A 23,935-nucleotide genomic window follows, 5' to 3' on the forward strand; every position below is an offset into this window, starting at 1 on the left:
AAAAAAAAAAAAACCATAAGACAATGTTCAAATAAAACTGCATTAAAATACTCTCAAAACGAATGCCAGCTTAAATATATAGATGAAAACTTGCCATTCAAAATACATAAAAAGTAAATGTAGAATTCACAGCAATATGTAGTTAACCAACAGGCCTAAATAAATTCGTTTCTCACAAAAGAATTACTCATGTTTTAAGTACACTAAGATAAGTTAAATATAACTCAAAAAAAAAAAAAAAAAAAAATCACAAATAGCAATCAATCAGCAATGTATGTTCTCTACAGGATTCAAAGATTTTCTTTCATCATAACTCAGCTAATCTAAATTCAACATTTTATTCAGTTTAGTGCAATATATCAAATTAAAATTTCTGTTATTTTTCTTATAATGAGTACAAATTTTAAAAAATGTTTTTTTTTATATATATATATATACTACAAAGGATAAAGTCTATTATACATTCAGTAAAGAGTATTTATTTATTTATTTAACATAATGAGATCTTAATTACAATCTACTTGGCTATACACTTCTATAACACGGTTTTGTTCTAACATGATTGATAAATTTCGGCAATCCTTGCGCAACATGGTTTCACTCTAACACGGTATGAGAATTTCGGCAAACCTCGCGTAACGGTATTTTTGAGCTTTTTGTGTGGGGGGAAAACCCTGCTATTACTGTATATTGGATGTAATTTTTCAACGTTTCCACTCTTTGAATCCCTGCTGTCGACTCGCTAGTCAAAAAAAATATATATTGAGAAATCCCCGTATTTTATTTTGTTGGGAAGTCCCCGTGTTATGTTCTGTGCTATTGAACGTGTAGAAAAATCTAGGTTCAAAGATTTATTACTATTGGATAGCACGCCAGTCCTTCCAAAAGATTTTAAGTCGTCCAAACGTTGAAGTTATGTTTCTACCACCACAGTTGTACTAGGTTAATATAATACAACTTCTTTCATTCAGCCATTAGATCAAGGCATTATATCCATCTTTAAAACTCATTATATCAGAAAATCATTACAATAGATTTTGTAAAAAATTGATTCCGAATCTATTGAAGTAATGGAGGCATGGAAACATTTCTCATTTGTGGACTGTATCAGAATCATAGCTTTATCGCTCAAAGAAGTAAAACCGTCAACGTTAAATGCATGTGGAAAAATGTGTGGAAAACGGAATCGGTGTGATAGTAGAACTTGCCACGTTGGTAGGAGGAAAAGGTTTTGGTGATATGACTACCGAAGCCCTCGTGGGCAGCACATTGATAGAATCGCCCTCCTCCCAACACCGGGTAGAAAAGACCTGAGTTCGAATCCTGTCGATGACGGGGATGGGTTTATGGGTCTTTTTCACAACGTGGCTGAGTTAGCTGAGTTAATTCTCCCTGAAACTCAGGTTTTTTGTCCATCAAAACAGAAAATCGATCTCAGAACACTCTTTTATTGACATTATATGCAAATTAATATGGCCTTAGTCGCCGATGCTCCTAAAAAAATAAAAAAAGATATGATTACTGAAGACGTTCAAGAACTACTGGTAGAAAAAGAGGCTGGTGAAGCAGATTTTGTGGAAATGGCATTGGAGGTAAAACAAAATCAATCTGAGAGAATGATAGCATAGATGAAAATTCTAAACTTCCAAATTTTACCTTAAAAAGCATATGGGAAGGAATAAAGTTAGCCAAGCAATTAGAATCTTATTTTTTGAATGCAGATTCTTGAATGAAAGGAGCCCCAAGTTCAAAAGGGAGCTTCAAAAATGTTAAGGTCCATATGGTGGTCCTAAATGTTAAGGTCCTAAAAAAATAAAAAAAGATATGATTACTGAAGACGTTCAAGAACTACTGGTAGAAAAAGAGGCTGGTGAAGCAGATTTTGTGGAAATGGCATCGGAGGTAAAACGAAATCAATTCAGAGGATGATAGCATAGATGAAAATTCTAAACTTCCAAATTTTACCCTAAAAAGCATATGGGAAGGAATAAAGTTAGCCAAGCAATTAGAATCTTATTTTTTGAATGCAGATTCTTGAATGAAAGGAGCCCCAAGTTCAAAAGGGAGCTTCAAAAATGTTAAGGTCCATATGGTGAAATTCACAAAGATTTATCAAGCAAAAGCAAACAAAACCAGATTACTGATTTTTTTAAAGAGAGCAGAAGATACACAAAATCTAGAATGGTATATTTTTGTAAGTTTTGTTAATATTTTTTTAACGAAATAGTGTATTTTTGTTAGCTTTTGGAACGTAACCTCCCCCCCTTTTTGTACTTTTTCTTAGTCCCGTATAACACTGTTTCGCACAAGACGACATTTTATAGGAACCTAACTAACATGTTATATGAGGGTTACCTGTACATAAATTCCAAAAAATTCTTAAATCATACTTTTTCAAATATAGATGACCCACCAAATTTATCAGTATGGATATTCTCCAAGTTGCCAGCAGATGGTCGTGACTCTGCTCATATTTATTAGACAGCCAACAGAGCAAAATATGGAGACATTGTCCTTCAGACAATATCTCCATATATTGCAAACTTGAATTTATGGCTATAGAACACTAGTCTTTTTATCCCACCCCCACACACACTGTATGGGGGGGATAATTTTTTTTTTTTTTTTTTTTTTTATTTCTCACGAGGCTCTCATTGAACAAAATTTTTGGTATTAGCATTTATAAAACATTTATAGATGACTCAGCGATGTTTAATGACTTTATATTATCACTCTTTGATTTTTGTGTTAATGAAATTTGAAAATTTGTAAATATTGATATTAAACTAGTTTGCCATGATATGATTAATTTTTTTCCAAACAGAAAGCAATAAAGATGGAACAAGTGAAGAAACTAAACATATACCTACTGGCAGTCTTCTTGGATTTATTGATACAAGTTCAGAAAAATTCAAAGAAATTTTAAACAGGAAATCGTCACATGCTTATGAAGTTGAAGAAGTAATTATTTACATATATATTTATTAAGAAGTAATTCAAAAAATAATATTTAACTGTTTGTATTAGAAGATTATTTTTAAAAAATATTTGCTATAATATATAAAATATGTTTGGCTTATTTTTCGTTCTTACTTAACCCTTAAGTGGCTGCCAGGGATGTTAAGTAGCCTTGCCATATTTTACAGAATTTTTTTTTCATGTAGAAAAAAGGTTCTAGTCTTTGTATACCCTAAGTACCTTCAGATTAAGCTATAAGCTTTTATTTTGCTAACAAAACAAGATTTTTACCTACTGTCACAATAGAGAGAAATGCAATCAAAGATAAAATGATCATGTGAGGTTACAAGATGACATTATTTCACAATTCTTGCACTTATGGCACGACCAAAAAAAAAATTACAAAATGTGCCGTAAAACAATTCTGTTATTTATGCCCACAGGCAGCGAGCAGTTATCACTTCTAGAGACTGTAGTTTTATTTTTAGTCCAGTATATAAAAGAAGCAAATGATTACTCAAAGTCAAATCTTAAGTGCCTATTTTCACCCGAGTTGTCAAGTATTTTGACTGATAGTGCCTCTTGCCCACTAATTTTTTTTTTTTTTTTCAAACAAGCACCAGAATAGTTGCACGCCCAATGGCATGCAATTCAAGTAAATGATACTGTCTCTCTTTCTTTGGAGCAGCACTTATTTTATCAGTAAAGAGCACTGTTCCAAATGTGATCAAGTGCAATACCAAAACAACTCATGGTGAAATGCATTTAATATCAAATCTAATGAAAATGCAATTCAAGTAAATGATACTATGTCTCTTTCTTTGGAGCAGCACTTATTTTATCAGTAAAGGGCACTGTTCCAAATGTGATCAAGTGCAATACCAAAACAACTCATGGTGAAATGCATTTAATATCAAATCTAAATAAAGACAGAATGAACAGAAAAGGCATACTTTACATAATTATTTACATATGTTAATATTGTCAATGTTATAGACCAAACTAAAAGAGAATTAGATACCAAATTAAAATAAAAGAACACCAAACAGACAGACAACAGGATAGATATCTTAAACTACACAACTGTTGAATAATCATAATTTTAAACATTGAGGAGAAGAATAAAAAAAAAGATCTAATTTGGAGAATTTTTTTATTGTTAAATGTAAAATCAAGAACATTGGCACTCAGATTAAGATTAACCATTTATGGCATTCATTCGCATATGGTGTGAGTATTGAATATTCATCTATATACATCAAGATACAAGGACGACTCAAAAAGTTAATGACCTATCTGTATTATTCAGCTGGTCTTTCTCAGCTCATAACAGTGAATGAGACGTGACTACCCTTGACTTATTTTCAAAGCTACTATATAGCCCCATGGTCCAAGTTATTTTTGCAAAGAGTTGACATTTTCTAAAAATATAAGAAAAATGTCACAAAAAGTAGATTTTATGTAAATAGATATGTAGAACATATGTTATTAACTTCAGAAATATTTTAATGATAGTATAGCACAAGAATATCAGAATACTAGTATTGTAAAAGAACATGAGAATTACAACTTCAGAAAAGTGGGTTACTGTCAAGATTTGTATAGTGTGGTACAACCTAAAGCATGGATCCATGCACAGCCAAAACATCACATTCAAAATAAATATACAGGAACTCCCTGACTTACGTAAGGGTTGCGTTCCTCGGAACACTACATAAGTCGGAATTTCCCCCATGTTTGGGCAGCAGTCGCAACTGTGCTCGCTGAATTGATTGAATCAATAAAGAAACGTTCTACGAAACATGTAAATAGAATTATTTATTGTATTTGTTCAATTTTTTATCTCATGCACAGAAAAAAATACAAAAGCTTACAATTTAAAAAAAATTTCAAAATTATAAAATTACAAAAAAAAGAGAGGAGACAGGCATAACATCATTAAATTTTACCTCTCGAGCATCGTTGCCAGAATCAACGTCTTCGGCTGATAAGTATGGTGCTGTGGAGGTTGAGGACTGTGGAGATTTACAAGGGGTCGGCTGCTCAACCTTATGAAAGAACATATTAATGGATGACTAGACTGTGGCTTTTTTCTTTTCATCGTAGATTTATTTGCAGCAAGCATGCATGCATATCATTCACCCCTCTGTTAACTTTTAAGAATCATTCGCTGTCAGAATCCATCTTCTCAAACCTCGTCATTGCCGATGCAATTTCACGAAATGCCATTGCTATCTCTCTGGTGATAAAGCGTCTCAGTGCCTCATTTGGTTCATTTTGAGCTTCGTCAGCAATTTCTTCTTTCACTATCGCTGTCTGCAAGTCAATAAGTTCTTTGTTAGATAATTCATTCTCTTCTTCCTCAAACTCCTCCAACAACCTCCGACTGAAGTAGCTCTGCAACCTTTTACAATCTTATCTGTAACCTCTTCATGTGATTCGTCTTTTTCAAATCCTTCGAAGCCTTTTATGTACCGCAGGCATATTTTCTTCCATGCGCCATTTAAACAACTTTTAGTAATTTCCACCCAGGCGTGGTAAATATTGTAAGATTTCCAAAACTCTCTTAACATATAGAAACATTTAGAAACATTGTTGTCTACTGCAGACAGTGCCTGAGCAATGTGCATAAATAGTATGTTTTTAAATTCGAAATAAGACCCTGATCCATAGGTTGGATGAATGAAGTCATGTTTGCTGGTAGAAATATGACTCTCATGTTCGAATTGAAATCATCTAGATGCGTAGGATGTCCAGGAGCATTATCTAATAGAAGCAAAATCTTGAAAGCAACGTCGTTGTCTTTACAATATTTTTCAATCTTGGGAATGAAGCAGCATTTAAACCAATCCTCAGAGAGATATTGTTATCCTTTCTCACTAGTTTGATCGGAAATGAACAGGTAGGGCGGCTTCATTGATGCCCTTAAATGCATGAGGGTTTCCAGAATGGTACACAAGCAGCGGTTTTAATCTGTAATCTCCCGCTGCATTAGCCCCAAAGCAAGAGCATGGCCCTATCTTTTGACGCCTTGGAACCTGGCATTGTATTTTCCTCTTTAGCAATGTATGTTCGATCCAGCATTTTTTTCCAATACAGAATAGTCTCGGCAACGTTAAAAATTTGCTGCGTTGAATAGCTGCCTCATCAATAATTTTTTCTAACACATCACAAAATTTCTCTGCAGCTGCAGAATCGGCACTGGCAACTTCACCGCATACTTTAATGTTTTGGAAACCAACACGATGCTTGAACCTATTAAACCACCCATTGCTTGCCACGAACTTGGGTTGGGGTTTGCTATACTTATCCTTAATATTTTTATAAATACTTCTTACTTTTGCTTGAATGGTCACTAGACTCAGGGACACTTGCTTCTGAATCTGATTTTCCATCCATATTATTAATAACAGCTGTTCCATCTTCGATATAGCACCTGGACTGTTTTGCGATCACTGTTGGTCTTAAGTACATTGATCCTTTGATATGTTCTTTTATACGCACACTGTCCTTTAAAATAGTATTCAATGTTGAAGCAGTGAGACCCTTGCAATACGAAGCAGGACAAAGTTTGTCCTGCTTCGTACTTCTTAATCATTTTCATTTTTAAATCAATTTTGTTTTGTTTCCTGGCACTACCACCACTTGAACTTTCCTTTGGTCACTTTCCCTTCATCATTGTAATATGTAAATAGGAATGAAGAGACGTTTTTGAAAATTTGTTTTTTTATATGATTGAAGATTTCAGTGAAGGGGAACACATTTCACCATAATACCATAACGCAAAAACCCACAGAATTCCAGTTATCGGGATTATCGCAAATGCAATAAGATCAAGTTTACTACTGGTTTATAATAGACTGTGCTAAAAGAAAAGCCAAATAAACCGGAAAGTGCAAATTGTTTTTTGGTTGTGACCTCCAGAAATGTGTTTTAGAAAAAAGATCACAGAGGCAATCAAAATTGATTCTTATAATGGGAACATATGATAACGATGAAAGTGTAGTGCAATTTACATTATAAATATGACCTTTTAGAGAGATAAATAGCTTAGTAATATAGCGAAAATTTCCACATCCGAGGAGCAAATTATCAAAAAAAAAAAAAAAAAAAGTTATTGCATTCACATTACGATATTTTCACAATATACCTAAACCTCTTTTTATGTGAATTTTTTTACGCAAATTTGGAGTTACGCTAATTGTGATATCAAAAATAATTTTTTTACGGGATTTTTATTCACTTTTACACGACCAACCTAAAGTCTAAGTTATGAAAAAATCTGTAATTCAAGAAAATTCTGAGAATTTTGTAGAATTGTATGCTCATTTCAATTAAGAAAAATGAAGAGGCTATTAGAAAAGCGGTATGTTCTGGTACAAAATCGAGTGCGAAATTATCATCATACACAAGAGATTCTAGAAAAGGCCGAAAAAGCTTTAGTGATGTGGATAGAAGATAATGTACAAAAAAGAATGCTAGTTGACGGAAATTCCATCAAGCAATCAGCATTGAGATTTTATGAACAGATTAAAAAACTGCAGCCAGATACTTCTCAAACCTCGTCATTGCCGATGCAATTTCACGAAATGCCATTGCTATCTCTCTGGTGATAAAGCGTCTCAGTGCCTCATTTGGTTCATTTTGAGCTTCGTCAGCAATTTCCCTTCAGTCGAGGAAAAAATATGAATTTCATGCAAGCAATGGTTGGCTGGCTAAGTTTATTAAAAGACATGCTCTTCATAATATAAAAATTAAAGGTGAAACAGCTGCTAAAGCATTTCCACAAAAACTTGCTAAAATAATTGAAGATGGAGGTTACATTCATGAAGAAGTTTGGAATATGGATGAAACTGGCCTTTTCTGGAAAAAAATGCCAAACAGAACTTACGTATCAAAAATGCAAAAAACTGTTGGTTGGTTCAACGCAGCAAAGGATCGCATAACACTCCTATTTTGTTCGAACGCTCTAGGAGATCGGATGTTAAAACCGCTGCTCATAAATCAATCATTAAGACCACAGCCAATGAAAGGCGTAGATTTTCAAAAATTGTCAGTTCATTGGATGGCTAACTGTTGTTTTTTGTTTTTGGTTTTTAGGAGCATTAGCAACTAAGGCCATATTGCTCCAGTATATGCGGTGGTCATTCCTTAACCTTTCCACATCCTCCGTATTTGGTGGTGACGGGCTCGAACCCCGGTCTAATCAAGGAGTGTGTGCTACGCACTGCTGCTCCTTCCCACCTGGCTACGGAGGCGCCTAGGATGGCTAACAGAAAAGCTTGGGTGACCATTGATATTTTCACTGAGTGGTTCCACAAACATTGTGCCAGAAGTTAGATACTATTTGAATGACAAGTGTCTTGAATTTAAAGTGCTTTTGATTCTTGATAATGCACCCGGTCATCCTGCCACAGAACACCCAAATGTGCAATTTTGTTTTCTGCCACCCAATACCACATCATTGCTACAACCTCTAGATCAGGGTATAATTGCAAATTTTAAAACATTATGTCAGACGAACATATCAGTTCGTTTTGAACAAGCTAAATGATGATGAAATACTGTCAGTTATAGATGTGTGGAAAAATTTTTCAATTATGGATTGTATTGATCAGGTTCAATTTTCATTATCTGAATTGAGACCAGAAACTATGAATGCATGCTGGAATGCTATTTGGCCCGCATGTGTTAAAGAGAATGCTCCTGTTCCCTTCAATCATACTGCAGAATTCCCCAATATAATAAGTTTGGTGTGTGAAATTGGCAGAGAAGGATTCAATGATCTTACGTCGGCAGATATCAAAGAATTATTGACAAACCTCTTAGCGAAGACGAAATAGTGGAGATTGGTTCTGAGACTCCTGAAAGCGAAGAAGATGATGATCAAGATAATCCTACTTTTACTGCTGATATAATTAAAGAAAGTCTTAAACTGGCCAGTAATTTAAACAGTTATTTTGACTGACATGATCCAAATGAAGAACGTGCTGGGAAGTTTTCACATGAGCTTAAGTTGTTAATGTCTTCATACAGAGAATTATATTGCGGCTTATCTAAAGCATCAACACAGTGATTAATAACTGTTGTATTTAGCATTAGTAGAGGCATACAATGCAAGAAAGAAAGCTTATGCAGCATCAGACAAAAAAAAACCCTCCCATTTCACCCCTCCTCCATTCGTTCCAAATGTCTGTCCAGCTCAGCCTTAAATTTATTTAGCTTCTTCTGATTCAAAATGTTTGCACAAAGCGGGATAATTCCTCCAACCTGCAATTGCTGTCCACAAGCTACATCATGGCCCGAACACGTGACTGATCTTTATAGTTTCCACATCAAGTTCTTTAGCAATCATCCTTAATTTTCACTGGTTTTTTGGAGATTGGTGATATGCATACAGTTTTTTTTTTTTTAAATTATTGCCTGTATGCCATTAAAGTTAGAACATTTTCTACACAGTGAAAGTGTAGAAAATGTGACGAAGTTTGAAATTCTACCAACATTTCATCTTCGTAAAGTTTATATAATATCTTGGTTGCCTCAATTCCCCCCACCCTACGTTGCTACTTTCATTAGTTCTTTGAATACTGTGCAAAATGTCGGAATCACACGGATATTCAGCTATTGTGACCATGTAAACATAGATGGAGAAATTTACTGGAAGGCATGGATCACTCACTTCTCCGAAAAACATATGCCCGTTTATCAGAGTAAAGGGGAACCACAACACAGGTTGACCAGAGGCTATTATCCGTGTCAGGCATCTTCTTAATCCTCTGACTGGCTATGGAAAGCATATTGACTAGTGTGACTTCTCGGTATGTGACTGCATAGGTTTTACGGACACCACTAACATTGTGAAACGGTAATCCCTGTCACCCTTAATTTTCACTTTCTAATTACCTAAATTGCCTCAAGGCCAGAGGTGAGAACAATGCATACAAAGTTGTCTCTCCTAATCCGTTCATTACACGTAAATTTTCTTCGTTCAATGGAAACCATTTTAAATGTAATTACCAAGAGGATTTTAAAAAAATCGCTATAAAGAAGTTGGTTAAACAGAGGTCCAACTGTAATTAAATCAAAAATGAAGCAATTTTAAAATACATAACTGATTGTGCCATTAAAATGCTGGGGAGGATGGGGCCCACCGTAGTTTCGGCTCTGGATACTCAATAATTGCATTCAGGATTTCATTTGTAAAATAAATGATCGTTATAACAATGGGCTAGCAAATTTTCAAAAAAAAAAATAACAATGGGCTCTCATGAGCCCACAAAAGCTCACCACTGCCCCCAGGTCTTTTCCACTTCCCTGAGTGTAGTACCACACAGTTGTTACGTTTCTCTCCAGACACTGTAATTTGCAAAACTTAAGCCTTTCTTCGTAAGAGCAACCCTTTGTTCCATTCACTAATCTTGTTGCCATTCTCTGTATTTGTTCCAACAGCTTTACATCCTTCTTAAAATCAGGCCTCCAGACCTGTATACAGTACTCAAGGTGTGGCCTGACCATTGCCTTATATAAGGGGATAATCACCTCCTTATCCCTGCTAGAAAAATTCCTGTATATCATTGACAAGGCACTATGAGCTACTCTTGCAGACCATCTGCACTGCTCAGAAAACTTCATATCTGCCTGCACAATTACCCCAGGTCCTTTTCATTCTCTACCACTGTCAGTGTAGCACCACAGAGTTGATACGTTGGGTTACTGCTTCCCATTGTAGTACTTTACATTTGTCAATGTTAAACTTCATTTGCCACCTCTTAGAAAAGTTCTAGAAAGGATCTAGAAAAGTTCTGCTGAACTTTTCTAGATCCTGTTGCAGCAACGTACTATCATCAGTGTCCTTAACAACCCTGCCATGGGTACCTCCCCTGAGTCCAGAGAAGCTCTCATAATTATGGCTAAGGGTTTGATTACTTCCTTTGCTGTCTCCTTTAATATAACCGGATAGATCCCATTTATCTTCTGCAAACTTGGATAAATAAATACAGAAAACAATGAATCCAACACCGAATCCTGCGGCACTCCACTAAAAATATTAGTCCACGAAGAGCAGTGTCCACTGATTACCACTCTCTGTCTTCTCCCACTCAACCATCCCTTTATCTATAGCAGCAAATTGCCTCCAATGCGACACTGCTCCAATTTGTTCAGCAGTCTTCCATGTGCAACAGTATCAAAAGTCTTTCTAAGATCCAAATATATGATATCAAAGTTATTCCCTGCATCCAGTTCCTTTGTGACCACATCATAGTATCCAATCAAATTGGTCAGACAAGACTTTCCCTTAACAAACCCCATGCTGTGTCCAAGCTATAACTGAAGTTTTGTCTAGATGATCCTACAGTGCTTCCATTAATTTTCCTGGAATAGAAGTTAAAATAACAGGTCTATAATTACTTGTGTTGCCCTTTGATCCTCCTTTGTGAATTGGGGACACATTTGCACATCTCCAGTCCATGGGTACCTCCCCTGAGTCCAAAGAAGCTCTCCTAATTATGGCTAATGGTTTGCTTACTTCCTTTGCTGCCTCCTTTAATATAACCGGATAGATCCCATCCACCCTGGGTGCCTTTTTTATGTTTATCTTCAACAATTTCTCCTCTACTTTCCTCTCAGTTATTACAAAATCATCTAGCTCACTGCCAGAGTTTGACTCACCTCTGGCATTCTCCTCCTTGTATAACTCCTCATGTGTGAATGTAGATGCAAAATACTCATTTAGTTTGTTACCCACCTGAGTAGTATCATCAACAGTTGAACCATCAATATCCAGTGGACCAATCTGATCCATCCCTTTCCTATTTCCATCTAGAGTTTACATAGGTAAAGAACTTGTTGTTTTTCTTTGCATCCTTTGCCAAAGATTTCTCATAATCTGCCTTTGCCTGCCTAACCTTCTTTGTGACTTGGTTACAGACCAGCTTATATCTATCATAGGCTTCCATGTCACCCATTAATTTATATGTAATCCATGCATTTTTCTTCTCTGCTATATGTCTCATTAGTTCATCTGACATCCATTTAGGCCTAAACCTTGAACAATATTTCTTAATTGGTATGTAAAGCCTAGTAGCTTCCAAGATAAATTCTTTGAATGCTTCCCATTTTGAATTTGCTGTTGGTAACATCATCAGTTGGTCCCACCGTATAGAATTTAAATACTGTCTCAGACCACCGTAGTCGCCTTTGTGAAAGCAAAAACCCTTCCCTTTACCCCTGATGGTAGTTACCTCTTTGAGTAAATCCCACTTCAGCACACTGTGATCACTGCCACCTAGTGGTTCTTTTATCTGTAGATTCTTAATGCACGAAGAATCACTACTGATAATCAGATCAAGAGTATTACTCCCTCTAGTTGCTTCCCGAACATGCTGATATAAAAAACAGTCATCCAATAAATCCACAAAAGCCTTGCTAGTGTGTGAGTGACCAACCCACAAATTCCAGTTAATATCTGGGAAATTAAAATCCCCCATTATAAGACTATCTGATCTACTGGCCCACTATTTCCCTGTCCAGTTTTTTATCATACTCATCAGAGTCATTAGGCCTATAACACACTCCTACTCTCAATTTTGTTTCCCAGTGCTTATGTCACACCAAACTGACTCGACACGGCACTGTCTAGCGATATCGACTGGCTGTACCTCCTTGGATTTTATGTGTTTCTTAACTAATAGCATAACCTCTCCTCCCTTCCTATCCTGTCTATCCTTCCTGTACACAATGTACTCCCCAAATTGCACTTCTTCATTCCTTATATCTGTGTGGCACCACATCTCTGATATCCCAACAATATCTGCCTTTGATGTATTGAGCAATACTCAAATTCATCAAATTTATTCACCAAACTCCTAGCGTTGGTGTATACGCAAGTATGCATGCACCTGCTCCTATTCTTAGCTATCCTAATACAACCCATGTGTTTACTTGTACCGCAATGACTCCCAGCAGTCTCTGAAATACCCTGCATCTTGTTTTCCGAGCTGCTGCTCATTCCAATAGAAGCAGTGCAAGAATCACTTTCACCTCTGCCAGTGGCTACTGTTAATCTATTAATCCTTGTATCCCCCCCAAGCTAGCAGTTTTCCGACCCACCTAACACTGCCTCGATAGCATCAGCAAATATTCTTGCACCCTTTCTATTTAAGTGTATCCCATCCATGTAGAAGCAGCCTCTTCTGTTAACAAGTACAGACCAGGCTGAAAAAAAAATTCTATCCCTTGAGCCTTGCACAATCTTTCCAGGGCCGAATTGATTGACAAGGCTCTCATCATATACTCCCTCCTATCGTGTCTGGGCAGAATTACAGACACTTTCAAATTCAACCCTAATTCACGGCTTTTTTTCAACAGTGACCTCTACTTGTTAAGTAATTCTGCCGGTCTTATTAAGTTAAGTAATTCCGCCTCTTAAAATATAAGGTCAACTTAATACACCAATCACTACTATAAGGTCGACTTATACACCAACCATCGTGAGAAGCATTCTGGGAAATGATTATAAAAGCTACAGTAATAGCTTTTATGATCATTTCCCAGAATGCTTCTCATTTAAGATTTGCTGTTGGTAACAGCATCAGTTGGTCCCACTGTATAGATCTGAAAAACTTCTAAGACAACTGTAGTCACCTATATGAAAGCAAAAGCCTTTCCTTTTATCCTTGACAGCAATTATGCCTTTAAGTAAATTTCACAGATAAAAGACCCACTGAGTGGGTTTTTTACCTGCAGATTCTTAATGCACAAATAATCTGCTGATAGCCAGACCAAGAGTACTGTTTCCTTTTGTTGCCTAACATGCTAGTGTAGAAAATGGTCATCCAATAAATCCACAAAAGTCTTGCCAGTGTGAGTATTCAACCCACAAATTTTAGTCAACATCTGGTAAGTTAAAATTCCCCATTATAAGACATTCTGATTTGCTGGCCCACTCTATTTCTCTGTATAGTTTGGTAAACTCATTACTGTCATTACTGGCCTACAGTACACTCCTACTCTCATTTTTATTTTCGCAGTTTTATTTTCACACTAAACTGACTCAACATTATGAGAGCTTCCTTGGACTCAGGGGAGGTGCCCACAGACTGGAGAAGTGCAGATGTAACCCCAATTCACAAAGGAGGATCGAAGGCTGACACAAGTAATTATAGACCTGTGAGTTTAACTTCTGTTCCAGGAAAATTAATGGAAGCACTGGTTAAAAATGCACTGCAGGATCATCTTGACAAGAATTCAATTATAGCTCAGACACAGCATGGTTTTGTTAAGGGAAGGTCTTGCCTGACCAATTTGATTGGATACTATGATGTAGTCACAAAAGAATTGGATGCAGGGAATAACTTTATTATATATTTGGATCTTAGAAAGGCTTTTGATACTGTTGCACATGGAAGACTGCTGCACAAATTGGAGCAGTGTGGCATTGGTGGCAAATTGTCGCTATGGATAAAGGGATGGGTGAGTGGCAGAATACAGAGAGTGGTAATTAATGGACACTGCTCATCGTGGACTAATGTTATTAGTGGAGTCCCTCAGGGTTCAGTGTTGGGTCCATTGTTGTTTTCTGTATTTATAAATAATATTGATGATGGTATATCAAGCTTAATGTCCAAGTTTGCAGACGATACAAAGGTTGGCAGGGTTGTTAAGGACGCTACTGATGCTATGCTGCTGCAACAGGATCTGGAAAGGTTGAGCAGATGGGCTGAGAGGTGGCAAATGAAGTTTAACATTGACAAATGTAAAGTACTACATACGGGAAACAGCAACCCCAGAGCAACGTATCAACTCTGTGGTATTACACTGACAGTGGTAGAGAATGAAAGGGACCTGTCAATGATATACAGGAATTTTTCTAGCAGGGATAGGGAGGTGATTATTCCCTTGTATAAGGCAATGGTCAGGCCGCACCTTGAGTACTGTATACAGGTCTGGAGGCCTCATTTCAAGAAGGATGTAGAGCTGCTGGAACGAGTACAGAGAAGGGCAACAAGGTTAGTGAACTGAACGAAGGGTTGCTCTTACGAAGAAAGGCTTAAGTTTTGCAAATTACAGTGTCTGGAGACTAGGCACCGGCGAGGTGATCTGATAGAGGTGTACAAAGCCTTGAATGGTTTGAGCATGCTCAATGCTGATGGGATACTGCCTCTTGCTCAGAATAATCACCTGAGAGGGCATAAATTCAAATTGAGGAAAGACAGATGTAGGATAGATGTGCGGAAATTTGCCTTTAGCCAGCGGGTAGTTAGTTGGTGGAACAGACTTCCATCCCCTGTTGTGGAAGTTGATAGCCTAAAGAAATTTAAGGCTCAGCTGGACAGGTATTTCGAACGAATGGAGGGGTGAAGTGGAAGGGTTTTTTTTTTTTTGGCTGATGCTGCATAAGCTTCCTTTCTTGCATCATATGCCTCTACTAATGCTAATGCTAACATTACGCTGCCACCCATGTCAACTGAATGCACTGCCATAGATTTAATATGCATTTTAACTAAGAGCATAACCCACCCTCCTGTCTTGTCTTGTCTTGTCTTGTCTATCCTTCTTGTATATTTGTTTTTCTGAGGACTTCTCATTTGGAAAAATGAACAACTTAAGGTTCTATTGAAGAAAGATAAACTATCAAATAACATGGAGTCATACACACCCATAGTTTTACTCCCAGTGTTAGGAAAAGTACTGGAAAAGGATTAACACATGCGTATCAATTTGGGTACAAAAAAAGTTTCAGCACAGAAGATGCAATACAGAAACACCTGGAGAAAAAACATACAGAGAAGAAATATGCTCTCAGCCTCTTCATGGACTTCAAAGGGACCTTTTACACCTTATGGTGCCAGTGTCCTGGAGAGGTTCAGGGAGGCTGAGGTATCTGAACCATTATACCAACTGATCTCAGGTTATCTTGATAACAGAAAAATAACAGTAAGAAGCAAACATTGTCACAACCAGAACCACTACTAGAGGCTGTCCACAGGAGTTAATCCTTAATCCTTTATGTTTGAGCCCCGTGTTCAATAAATGGCTGGCCAAACCATATCTGGACAGTGAAAATTGTCTACGCTGACGACCTTGTCATTGTTGTTTTTGGAGATTTGAGAAGAGAACTTGAATGAAAATCAGATGAAATCCTTCAGCACCTTGCTACGTGGTGCAATGTAAACAAGCTTATGGTATACACCCAAAAGACCAGACAGATACTCATCAAAGGAATCATGAATGCCCTTTGGCTACTAACCATTTAGTACAACAATGAGAAAATCAAATATGGAAAAACATACAAATATCTGGGTGTGGTACTAGATAATGGAACATCTTTTCAACCACGATGCGACTACATAAAAGAGAAGTTCTAAGAGTGAAGTGGGAAATTACCGACTGGTCAGTCTAACTTCAGACTACATCACACAGTAACCAAACCATTAGTTGTTATTATCAAGGTGGATTTACCAGGATCAATTAGGCAGTTGCGCTAGGGTGCTGGATGGTTACAAGGGAGCCTAAACAAACACAGTTAGTTTAAGAAGTAAAATTTTTTTTAAGCTTGTACCTGCATTTCATTTACTTTAATTAATGAGTTTTGTTTATTGTGTTCAAACCAGAATATTTCTAACCCTCACTTTTTCATATTTCATTCACATTAAATACTCAGTAACCATCTAAAATATTTGCAGATGATGTAAAGAGGATACTCAGCATGGTTTTGTAAGTTTAACTAATCTGGTTAGCTGTTTTGACAGGGTCACTTAAGAGCTGGACTTAGGGAATAAATTCAAAATTGTTTATTTGGATTTCAGCAACGCATTTGACTCAGCCCCACATGAGCGGTTACTTTATAAGCTGGAACAGGTTGGAATCACAGGGAAAATCCTTAGATGGATAGCTGGATGGCTTCAGGGCAGGAGGCAGAGGGTTGTGATAAATGGTTGTTCCTCAGATTGGGTTGATGTAAGAAGTGGGTTCCCCAAGGATCAGTATTAAGACCACTGTTGCTTTTGGTTTTCATAAATGACATCGATGAAGGGATAGAGGGCGTGATGTCTAAATTTGCAGATGATGTAAAGATTGGTAGAGTAGTTAATGATCACCGCCAAGCAGAGCTTCTTCAGAGTGATCTAGGTTGACTTCAGGGATGGTTCTGTTATGATTCTGTTTTGCCCTTATGGTATATTCCTAATTGATTTGACTTTCGACACCAGTACTGACTCAACCACTGGACAAGACCATTTACCTACCAGTGGCTCTTACTAGATGCAACTGCTGACCTTTTCTAAGGGGTGGGATTATGGATCCAGTGCTCTGCTATATTAGAACCATATGTTGACTCCATCTTGCAGACTGGGATTGATCCTCTCAGGGAGATAGATTGGATGCCGCTGTCCAATTTCCTTCTAACCTTTATCTCCACTTGTTATTTCTGACTCACACCCTCCTGCTGTTTTGTCCTTACCCCCCCCCCCCCATCACCTTGCTATTTTCCTTAGAGATTTTCTTCAAAGGCCTAGTAAGAGCCTAGACAGAGCCCTTTTATGCCTACAGACGCTAAGGATGGGAGTCAGTGTGCAACTGACCTGGTGTTTGTCATCCCCCGGCTGCAGACCGCCGGTATGGTTGGCCTACAATACTACACTTACATGGTCACTGCATGACTTTTGCCAGAAGAGAGATTTCAGTGGCTAATGGGGGGGGGGCAAACCCTGGATTCTGCAATCAGAACACCAAGACACATTTTTTGTCCTTCCTGTATACTCATCTGAGGGCTCTGTCTTCATTTCTCCTCCCAATCTTTTTCCCTGGTGGACCCTACCACCTACTATTACTATTCTAATCACTCCCCCCCCATAGAGGACAGGTTACCTTTGCAGGTGGTGCCCTTCTATTTCCTGGTAGACCATCCTATCCACCCCTTCCCCCTTTTTATCCAAGACTCACTCACCCCATGCTCATTTCCAATAAAATTTTTTTTTTCTTTTTATTGGCCCTTCCTTGCAAGCCTAGGCTTTCTAGTGTTTGCCCTGCCAGAGACATGACCTTACTGACCTCCACATGGTAAAGGATGGACTGGTGGGATCCCGGTCTCCCAAGGGCCCAATGACAAAAAGGTCAGATGAACAACAGACCATCACACCCCAACACTACACTATGCAGATTAGACTATAATTTAATTCTAAGTGGTAGATGACTTTCATCAACCGGTGAAATACCACCACTTTGCTTATTGGAGGCTTGAAGTGGTGAAACCCATGTTTAGTCTCTAGAGCAAAGTTTCCGGAATCCCCCCCCCCATACTTCTCCTTCAACCCATGCACGGTACTAAGTACTATAGGTTTTGATACCTTTCGTGTTTGGGGTTTTCATAAAAAAAAAAAAAAGAAAGAAAAAAAAAAGAAAAAAAAAAACCTTTCTAGCCTTTATAGAGTGTGTATTGCATCATAAAAAATCATCGCGGAGTTTGTGGGAGACCCCCCTAGGCTGCAAGACCCATAGCAAATGCAGACATTGTAGGGACATCAAAGATGGTGTCACTCAGACGTCCCTACAGTGTCTGCATTTGATGACTTAATTAGTACTTCAAATTCATCAAATTTATTTACAATTACCCCAGCATTAATGTACATGCAAGTATATATGCACCTGTTCTTACTCTTAGTTATCCTAATATGGTCCGTATTTACTTGTTCCGTGACAACCCACAGCAGGACTTGAAATCCCTGACACCTTGCCTTCCAGGCTGCCACACGTTCCAATGGAAGCAGTGCAAGAATCACTTTTACCTCTGCTTGTGGCTCTAGTTAATCTATTAGTTTTTATATCCCTCCCCCCAAGCTAGCAGTTTTCCAACCTGCCTATAACTGCCCTGATAGCATCAGCAAATATTCTTGTACTCCTTCTATTTGTAGCTCATCCCTGTAAAAACACTCTCTCCTGTTAGGAAGCTCAGAACACGCTGAGAAAAATTCTACCCCAAGAGCACATTCTCTAGCCTTGCACATTTTCTCCAGGGTCAGTTCGACCCTGGAGAGAATGTGCAGACAGTTGCAGACACTTTAAAATTCAGTCCTACTCATGACTTTTCCCCACCATTGCCCTGTATTACTTGTTAAATAAGTTCTCAGATCTCCTACTCTTAATATTGTTAGTACCAGTGAATACAACAGTATCACTTTTTGTGCCCTTAACCCCTCCTGGAACATTTTTTTTCCAGAAAATGTGCCATAACGGATCGACTTTTTTCATTTTACAGATTAAAAGTATTCATCATGCGAATACTTGTTGTATAGTTTTTTGTGTTTTTTATTAATTTTTTCATAAAAAATACATGGGAGAAATTAACCCATTTGGGCTATCCCGATTTATCTTGTGTACACCAAAAAGTGTGCAAATTATACAGATTTTTTTAATGAATTAACGCTTGATCTAAAAGAAAGGCACAGAAAAACTCTTCATTACTCATTATATAAATAAATTTAAAAAATCAAGTGGAACGCACAATCACTAACCTCCTGCCACAAGCAATAATCGCGAACTAACTACATTCTGACACATGGCCACCACAAGTGGACAGGCCAGGTAAGCGTTGCTTACGGGTGGCAGTTGAAGAAGGTGCTGAAATATTTTTTGATATTGTGTTTGTGAATTATTTTTGTGGGTTCAGTATTCTGCATTTAGGACGGCAAATTATATTTTGCTTATTGGCGGCACAGGAACACTCGCTACTGCTCTGACATTGCAGTACAATATAAGTAAAACGAAAGTCAGTTGTCTGCTGCCAGGCGTAAGAAAATCCTGAGAAATCTCGGGATTTACCTGGCTAATGCAAAATTAGCCAGATAAATGCCCGAGAAAATATGTTTCAGTCCTTAATTTGGAGGTATGTTTGCTTCAGATATTATCGTAACCCGAGATATTTCGTGTAGTTCCAAATAACTTTTAAAACTAAAAACAAGATATCTCGGGATAATCCATGAAGGGGTTAAAAGATATCTGCTTTACAACATTATCTACTTTTTCCCCTTGGCAGACATACTCTGGTTCCACTTATCCTTCTTACACAAGGTATTTCACATTTCCTTGACAATAGATTCACTGACAATAACTGCCTCAATTCAAGAACCAGAACCTTAAGAGCTAAGGGTTGATTTTTTTTTCAGGCAAAATGGTTTCAGCCTCATTGTGTAATGCGAAATCTTGTTGAAAGACATTTCCTCATAACAGCCACCTGATCTCAGAATGATAAAGTAAATGTGTGTAATTAGAGCCAATATCTCAATACATCTGGCTAAAGATCTTGTTGCTTAATGACCTTGCTTTTATAAAATTCACAAACTGACCGCTTTCAAGACAGTATCTAGTTCCTCTGACATTCTCTTAGAAGCAAGATTCTCCCTCTAGAGAAGACAATGAGAAACTTTCACCTGCATATTAACTTCCTTCACTATGGTACAAAAGTATCTATCTGTTAGTCCTGGACAGCTTTCACACTGGTTGTTTCATCTGGCCGGAGACTAAACTGCCCACTTGTTTTTATAGCCACAATCACCTGCTACTTGATATTATTTGAAATGTCAAATTTATATATGGTATCATTTGATAGTGGTATCCATTCGATTTTCATAGCAGTGTCATCCTTACAGGTTATGTACACCACATCTGTAGCTGCCAGTTTTATCTGTTCTTTTTTGCAATTTGCCAAGCAATGTGATAAGGAGAATGAAGAACTTGTTACACAGAATCTACAGCTGTATTGGCTGGAGTATTGAGTTATTTAATTTGTTGTTAAAGTTAAACAACACTGCAAACCATCCACACTGTGGCTTAACTGTTCTGTTCTACACTTAGTGATAGATGTGAAACCTATGGCAAAAATATATATATATATATACACTGACATTTTGCTATATTATGAGGTTATTCAGGTCCAAAATTTAATAAAATATTATATAAAATTCACTGCTTGTTTCAAAAAATCATAAAGCTGCATAAATCACGACACTTAATAGCAAACTGAGTATTAAGTGAGGAGTACCAATCACAGTATATTCTATGCAAGGTCAATGAGTCAATAGGAACATACTGTGTGAATTAGGAGGGGGGGGTAAAAATTTGCCTACATGAGGGCTATAGTATGGGAAGCAAACCATTGTTGCCATTGTGTGATATTGCTATTATTGTTTCATTAAATTTCAGCAGAAGGATATGCAAGCACATTTGCATTTGCATTTAATTTTTCCTTCTGAATGATTTTTACTTCTTTTGCAAAGTGATTATGAAAGCATTATGAAAAAAAATTGGAATTTTTTCATTAAATTTTTGTTTAGGAAAAGTTGTGTTCTACATACATAAGAAAGGCAGTTCAAATTAGGGTTTGAATTAGTGATATTTTACCTAAATACTATTACAGAATGTTTTATTATTGTATATTTTTGATTTTTTCTGTTATGTCTTTATAGGAAGAACTATTAAAACAGGAAAAGTATTTTAATGGTTTGGAACGAAAAGAACAGATGGAATTGAAGATGCAGTCAATCACAGAAATTGTGTGTGATGTTGTGTCATGTAGAACGGTGAGAAATATTTCAAAATTGTGTTTGCTTTATTAGTTATTCAATGTCATTTCAGTATCAATATTATTTTAGCATCATTTGTTAAAATTATTTTAGGAATCTTACATCTCATTAAATACAGTAAACCCCCGCTATTCGCGGTATCTGTTTTCGCGTATTCGCGGTCGCTGATTTAATATAAAATGAAACCAAAAAAAATTGAATTTTAAATCGCCATGAACATTTTCCGCTAAAAAAAAACATGGGCGTGGCTAAAATTATCTTTCCCAGTCAAAACAGCGTTCAGTGGGTGGGGGGAGAGGGGTGACAAAATCGCGAGTGTGGATGTTTCTCGCTAATCCTTGTTCAGTATGTGCTATGCGCTTGTCATAGAAGAATTCGTGGTTTGCTTTTAATTTATATGCTTATAAATTGAATAAATTTATCAATTTATAAATTGATATGCTTACAAAAGCGAAAAATATACCGTTTTGCAGTGTGTTAGTGAAAACAGACTTTTTCGAGTGTGTTAACGGAAGAAAGTGACGTTATTGTGGACAAATTCTTTTCTAACCCCTACAAAAATATCACTACGAATAACAAGGGAATTTTGAAAAGATCAAAAAAGGTGATGACATTAGCGAATAAAATTGAGTTATTAGACAAAATTTCTAACGGTGAAAGTGTCTCCTCAGTGTCAAAACATTATAAAATCAATGAGTCAACGGTACGATCAATCAATAAATCGGAAGAAAAATCCACCGTAGTGTCGGTGAAAATGGGCTAATTGCTTCAAAAATTTGCTCTGTAACTCGTGATGTTAAATTAGAAAAAATGGAAAAATATTTAAATCTGTGGATAGAAGACCGAACTCAAAATATAATTCCGTTAAGTTCACTCGTCATTCGTGAAAAGGCAAAACTCCTTTATCAGCACTTTAGCGAAACTGGTGATAGCACTGGCTGGATAAGTTTTTCACCTAGCAAAGGCGCTGGTTTGAAATTTCTAATAAATATTACATTTAATATTAAATTGTTTCTTATTTTCATTTCGATGCCATATGCTTGCATTTCACTATGTACATAGTCATATTATGAAGGTACACATACATACATAGACAAAATTTTAGACTAGTTTTTCTTATCTATTTCATACTTTGGAACGGAACCCCTTTATTACTATGGGAGCCATGACTCAGTATTCGCGTTTTTGGTATTCGCGGCATTTCTCAGGAACGTAACCCCCGCGAATAGCGGGGGTTTACTGTGTATGATTTCTTGATGTCTTATACAAAATAAAATATTTATTTCTGTCCCCCCCCCCAGTGGTGATTCGATAACATGAAAGGTGGCTGGTTGTTATTAGTTATTTGGTTTTTTTTTTAGGAGCATTAGCAACTAAGGCCATATTGCTCCGAGGATATGCGGTGGTCATTCCCTGACCTTTCTGCATCCTCCATATTTGGTGGTCACGGGCTCAAACCCCAGTCTAATCAAGAAATGTGTGCTACGCATTGCTGCTCCTGTCCACCTGGCTCTGGAGGCGCCGAAAGGTGGCTGGAACCTATAGTATAAGAGCACTATAGGTTCCAGTAACCATTATAAGGTAACAATGTAGAAAACAAACTATGCTTGTTGATGGTAGACTTGAATTTCTAAAGATTGTAATTTTCAGGAAATACTGATGGGTCAGAGGTTATTTAACCAGGAGCCCCTGCACCTCCTAAGCCAGGCTCGTGGGAAACCCATTTCCCACTCCTCATCCTCTTATGGTATTATCCATTATTAGAAGAACCTTCCACAAGGTTTTATCAAAAAGTTCACTTAATGATCTTATAATTCTTGAATTCATAGCAGCAACTAAAAGATTGTGAATATGGTTTACAATGACATCTTTTGAGCATGGACATAGTGAATTTTTTACTTATATGCCATTCTAGCAGAAAGCTGTTTTGAGTGAATACTTTTTTTCCCATCCATTTGTTGCTTGTATTCAAAGTGAAAATTTGAACATTAAATTTTGTTGTAAACTTGGTAAGTCAGCCATAGAAAAAGTGAAATGATCATTATAGTTTATGGAAAGTTTAAATGATTTCATTTGATTTTGCAACATTCACCAAGTATTTCAATGGGTTTTGTTAGTGAAATTTTTTGTTTGAAGATAAAAAAAAAGAAGCAGTTGTCCATCTACATACTGAAATGATAAAAAAAAAAAAAAAAAATCAAGTTCACACCATTCTTTGATTGGATCAATGACTGACCATTTGAGAAATTTCTAAGAATGCAATGTTCTCTTTCATTTAGTTTGGTTGAGAATTTGGGCATGAGGTGAGAGGGCTCCAAGTTTGTTTCTTGCATTCTCCTTTGCAATCAAAGACAGCATGGAATCTTCATTTCATCTGAGTTGATCAAGCAACCTTTGTC

At 36.9% G+C, this 23,935-nt stretch overlaps 1 protein-coding gene across 1 annotated transcript in view; it reads left to right on the forward strand.

Moving 5' to 3' along the window:
- Positions 1-23,935, forward strand: part of Mcm10 (minichromosome maintenance 10 homolog) — a 169,021-nt gene that overhangs the window by 131,602 nt on the left and 13,484 nt on the right. The window contains exons 13-14 of the mRNA XM_090372289.1: positions 2,825-2,961; positions 21,420-21,533. Of these exons, the coding sequence (XP_090228415.1) occupies positions 2,825-2,961; positions 21,420-21,533 (251 nt within the window). The remainder of the gene's footprint in view (positions 1-2,824; positions 2,962-21,419; positions 21,534-23,935) is intronic.

Source organism: Mastigoproctus giganteus, chromosome 4 (genome assembly GCF_048544385.1).
Source record: "Mastigoproctus giganteus isolate SK-2022 chromosome 4, ASM4854438v1, whole genome shotgun sequence".
NCBI lineage: Eukaryota > Metazoa > Arthropoda > Arachnida > Uropygi > Thelyphonidae > Mastigoproctus > Mastigoproctus giganteus.